The 6,000-nt window shown below is 38.1% G+C and overlaps 1 protein-coding gene across 1 annotated transcript in view; it reads left to right on the forward strand.

Moving 5' to 3' along the window:
• LOC135527739 (adenosine receptor A1-like) overlaps nt 1–5,182 on the forward strand; it is a 29,763-nt gene extending 24,581 nt beyond the window's left edge. Inside the window, exons 4-5 of the mRNA XM_064956271.1 lie at nt 2,447–2,524; nt 4,064–5,182. Of these exons, the coding sequence (XP_064812343.1) occupies nt 2,447–2,524; nt 4,064–4,564 (579 nt within the window). The 3' untranslated portion in view covers nt 4,565–5,182. The remainder of the gene's footprint in view (nt 1–2,446; nt 2,525–4,063) is intronic.
• Nucleotides 5,183–6,000: the final 818 nt, after the last annotated feature.

Below are 6,000 nucleotides of genomic sequence, written 5' to 3' on the forward strand. Positions count from 1 at the left end.
ACATCTCTATATGTAGTATATCAGCTGATTATTATAACATCTCTCTTTATGTAGTATATCAGCTGGGTATTATAACATCTCTCTATATGTAGTATATCAGCTGGGTATTATAACATCTCTATATATGTAGTATATCAGCTGGGTATTATAACATCTCTCTTTATGTAGTATATCAGCTGGGTATTATAACATCTCTATATGTAGTATATCAGCTGGGTATTATAACATCTCTATATATATGTAGTATATCAGCTGGGTATTATAACATCTCTCTTTATGTAGTATATCAGCTGGGTATTATAACATCTCTCTATATGTAGTATATCAGCTGGGTATTATAACATCTCTCTATATGTAGTATATCAGCTGGGTATTATAACATCTCTCTATATGTAGTATATCAGCTGGGTATTATAACATCTCTCTTTATGTAGTATATCAGCTGGGTATTATAACATCTCTCTTTATGTAGTATATCAGCTGGGTATTATAACATCTCTATATGTAGTATATCAGCTGGGTATTATAACATCTCTATATGTAGTATATCAGCTGGGTATTATAACATCTCTATATGTAGTATATCAGCTGGGTATTATAACATCTCTCTTTATGTAGTATATCAGCTGGGTATTATAACATCTCTCTTTATGTAGTATATCAGCTGGGTATTATAACATCTCTATATGTAGTATATCAGCTGGGTATTATAACATCTCTCTATATGTAGTATATCAGCTGGGTATTATAACATCTCTCTATATGTAGTATATCAGCTGGGTATTATAACATCTCTATATGTAGTATATCAGCTGGGTATTATAACATCTCTATATATATGTAGTATATCAGCTGGGTATTATAACATCTCTCTATATGTAGTATATCAGCTGGGTATTATAACATCTCTATATATATGTAGTATATCAGCTGGGTATTATAACATCTCTCTTTATGTCGTATATCAGCTGGGTATTATAACATCTCTCTATATGTAGTATATCAGCTGGGTATTATAACATCTCTATATGTAGTATATCAGCTGGGTATTATAACATCTCTCTTTATGTAGTATATCAGCTGGGTATTATAACATCTCTCTATATGTAGTATATCAGCTGGGTATTATAACATCTCTCTTTATGTAGTATATCAGCTGGGTATTATAACATCTCTATATATATGTAGTATATCAGCTGGGTATTATAACATCTCTCTTTATGTAGTATATCAGCTGGGTATTATAACATCTCTCTTTATGTAGTATATCAGCTGGGTATTATAACATCTCTCTTTATGTAGTATATCAGCTGGGTATTATAACATCTCTCTATATGTAGTATATCAGCTGGGTATTATAACATCTCTCTATATGTAGTATATCAGCTGGGTATTATAACATCTCTCTATATGTAGTATATCAGCTGGGTATTATAACATCTCTTTATGTAGTATATCAGCTGGGTATTATAACATCTCTCTTTATGTAGTATATCAGCTGGGTATTATAACATCTCTATATGTAGTATATCAGCTGGGTATTATAACATCTCTATATGTAGTATATCAGCTGGGTATTATAACATCTCTCTTTATGTAGTATATCAGCTGGGTATTATAACATCTCTCTATATGCAGTATATCAGCTGGGTATTATAACATCTCTCTATATGTAGTATATCAGCTGGGTATTATAACATCTCTATATGTAGTATATCAGCTGGGTATTATAACATCTCTCTATATGTAGTATATCAGCTGGGTATTATAACATCTCTATATGTAGTATATCAGCTGGGTATTATAACATCTCTATATGTAGTATATCAGCTGGGTATTATAACATCTCTATATATGTAGTATATCAGCTGGGTATTATAACATCTCTCTATATGTAGTATATCAGCTGGGTATTATAACATCTCTATATGTAGTATATCAGCTGGGTATTATAACATCTCTCTATATGTAGTATATCAGCTGGGTATTATAACATCTCTCTATATGTAGTATATCAGCTGGGTATTATAACATCTCTCTATATGTAGTATATCAGCTGGGTATTATAACATCTCTCTATATGTAGTATATCAGCTGGGTATTATAACATCTCTCTATATGTAGTATATCAGCTGGGTAGTATAACATCTCTATATATATGTAGTATATCAGCTGGGTATTATAACATCTCTCTATATGTAGTATATCAGCTGGGTATTATAACATCTCTCTATATGTAGTATATCAGCTGGGTATTATAACATCTCTCTATATGCAGTGTATCTTATGTTTCTAAGACTTGAGGTCAGGACGTCTGATGTTGTTTGTTGAACTAAAGCATTTCAGGGATACATGTATTGTTGTTTAGTAGCCCTGTAGCTCAACTAGTGCATGGGGTAAAACATGGTACTGGAGATAACCTGGACTGGACTATTTTCCACTACAGGTGCTGCCTCCTTTACTCCTCATGCTGGTCATTTACACAGAGATCTTCTACATGATCCACAAGCAACTCAACAAGAAGGTGAGGTGACCACCACCCTTCCTCCCGTCCATGTAGCCTCGCCCCACCTCTGTAGGGGATACCTTGTCAATTCCTTATCACTCATTGTAATGCCGAACAGGAAACTTCCATAAGTCATAAGTCTCAATAGTCACACCCGACTGACTACCTCATCCCCATATTATTACCTACCCTCTTGCTCTTTTGCACCCCAGTATCTCTACTTGCACATCATCATCTGCACATCTATCACTCCAGTGTTAATGCTAAATTGTCATTATTTTCACCTCTAGGGCCTGTTTATTGCCTACCTCCCTACTCATCTACATTTCCACACACTGTACATAGATTTTTCTATTTTTATTTTACTTTGTGTTACTGACTGTACGTTTGTTTATGTGTAACTCTGTGTTGTTGTTTTTGTCGCACTGCTTTGCTTTATCTTGGCCAGGTCGCAGCTGTAAATAAGAACTTGTTCTCAACTGGCCTACCTGGTTAAATAAAGGTGTTCTCAACTGGCCTACCTGGTTAAGTAAAGGTGTTCTCAACTGGCCTACCTGGTTAAATAAAGGTGTTCTCAACTGGCCTACCTGGTTAAATAAAGGTGTTCTCAACTGGCCTACCTGGTTAAATAAAGGTGTTCTCAACTGGCCTACCTGGTTAAATAAAGGTGTTCTCAACTGGCCTACCTGGTTAAGTAAAGGTGTTCTCAACTGGCCTACCTGGTTAAATAAAGGTGTTCTCAACTGGCCTACCTGGTTAAATAAAGGTGTTCTCAACTGGCCTACCTGGTTATGTAAAGGTGTTCTCAACTGGCCTACCTGGTTAAGTAAAGGTGTTCTCAACTGGCCTACCTGGTTAAATAAAGGTGTTCTCAACTGGCCTACCTGGTTAAGTAAAGGTGTTCTCAACTGGCCTACCTGGTTAAATAAAGGTATTCTCAACTGGCCTACCTGGTTATGTAAAGGTGTTCTCAACTGGCCTACCTGGTTAAGTAAAGGTGTTCTCAACTGGCCTACCTGGTTAAGTAAAGGTGTTCTCAACTGGCCTACCTGGTTATGTAAAGGTGTTCTCAACTGGCCTACCTGGTTAAATAAAGGTGTTCTCAACTGGCCTACCTGGTTATGTAAAGGTGTTCTCAACTGGCCTACCTGGTTAAGTAAAGGTGTTCTCAACTGGCCTACCTGGTTATGTAAAGGTGTTCTCAACTGGCCTACCTGGTTAAATAAAGGTGTTCTCAACTGGCCTACCTGGTTAAATAAAGGTGTTCTTAACTGGCCTACCTGGTTATGTAAAGGTGTTCTCAACTGGCCTACCTGGTTAAATAAAGGTGTTCTCAACTGGCCTACCTGGTTAAATAAATGTGTTCTCAACTTGCCTACCTGGTTAAATAAAGGTGAAATCAAATTAAAAATAAGGAGATGGCAAAAACAGAAACAGACTAGAACCAAGGTCACTAGATGATCTATCTAGGGGAAATGGATCCCCTATAAAAGCTATCAAAATTATTATTTGTTAATTACAATAATACATTTTTAAAGGTAATCTTTATTCTTACAGGCTTGCACCACCAACCACACCGATCCCAACAAGTACTACAACAAGGAACTCAAACTGGCCAAGTCCCTGGCCCTGGTCCTCTTCCTGTTCGCCATCAGCTGGCTTCCCCTCCACATCATCAACTGCATCACGTTGTTCTGTCCGACCTGCGACAAACCCCTGTTCCTGATCTACATCGCCATATTGCTCACGCATGGCAACTCAGCCGTCAACCCCATCGTCTACGCCTTCCGCATCAAGAAGTTCCGCGACGCTTTCCTGAAGATCTGGAAGCAGTACCTCTGTTGTAAGGACGTACCCGCCATCTTGAACCAGCCTAGTGAGAAGGATAGGAAAGAGAACCAGAATGGCAACGGAAACGGGAACGGGGATCCTAATCCGAACAGAGACTCACGGCCAGCTCTATCGCCACCACGAGAAGGGCAGCAGCCTTCACTAGAGCAGATGCAGGAGGTCAAGCCCCAACGGCCACAGTCTCACAATGATGACCCAACCAAGTAGAAGCCCCCAATGGAGCTCAACGATATCTAACTAACCCCGGAAACAGAAGGGAGTTTCTACATTAATGTGTCAGAAACCTTATGAGTTTCTATGTCTTGGGAGATGAGTAGAGGTTGTTTAACAGGAGTCAGAGGCATCCTCATAGTCATTCTGAATGTATAGCTAGCTACCAATGGAGGAGTATGACATGGTGAAAGAAAAGTTTAACCCGTTTACTTTTTGTACCTTGCACCTGAAAGTCATTGGATGTGTTGTGTGTACACCTTTTGTGAATGGGGGTGTGGCATGTTACCTACTGAATGGAAGGATTTAGGAGCAGAGTTTGGCGGCTTGCAGGACTTGTAAAGATATCTTACAGACTGTGAAATCACATTTTAACAGGCGGAGGTGTATTCGAGTTTGAGGCAGAGGAAAAAACATTGAAATGGAGTATCAGGGTTTATACTGTAAAAACATTGAAACTGAGTATTAGGGTTTATACGGTAAAAACATTGAAACGGAGTATTAGGGTTTATATGGTAAAAGCATTGAAACGGAGTATTTAGCCCCATGGTGGAGGTGTCATAATACCCATAAAAGCTCGAGGTCAAACAGGTAAATGGTTCCAATCATTTTTCCCATAGGGGATTTTAGAAACACTTAAAATAAGGGCTGTGTTTCATGTAGGTTTACCCTGGCGTGACGTTTTGATAATCATGTAAATCTCTCTCGGACAAGGTGACTTTTATCAACATATTCGCCTCTATTTACTCTCAGAGTTGAAAATGCTAATTAGCATCAAAGTAGAAATCCCTGCAGGTCATCTCTAGCTGGCACCTTTGCTAACAGGTATTGTGTCAATTTAAAACTTGCTCAAGACAGTTAACAGAATTGTCCATTTAAAGAAATGTAGCCAATTTATTCATTACTACATTTAGCTAACATTGACCCTGCTGGTCATCTATGAACGTTTGAACATCTTGGCCATGTAATTGTTATATTTCTCAATCCGGCACAGCCAGAAGAGGACATGCCACCCCTCAGAGCATGGTTCCTCTCTAGGTTACTTCCTAGGTTCCTGCCTTTCTAGGGAGTTTTCCTAGCCACCGTGCTTCTACACCTGCATTGCTTGCTTTTAGTTTTTTTTTGGCTGGGTTTCTGTATAGCACTTTGAGATAACAGCTGATGTAAGAAGGGCTTTATAAATAATTTTGATAGATTGATTCATAGTTAATCCAGAGATTCTTACCTTTGCCTCGATTCCGCAGTCTCATCCAGATCAACATGGCATTTTTAGTTTATTAATTTAATTCTGGTGGGCTATGAAAATTGATCTAATTCACCTTGTTCGAGAGAGATTTACATGGTAATCAAAACGTCACGCCAGGGTAAGCCTACACGAAACACAGCCCTCATTTTAAGTGTTTTAAAATCCTCTATGGAAAAAATGTATGGTA

The sequence above is a fragment of the Oncorhynchus masou genome, chromosome 33 (assembly GCF_036934945.1).
Source record: "Oncorhynchus masou masou isolate Uvic2021 chromosome 33, UVic_Omas_1.1, whole genome shotgun sequence".
NCBI lineage: Eukaryota > Metazoa > Chordata > Actinopteri > Salmoniformes > Salmonidae > Oncorhynchus > Oncorhynchus masou.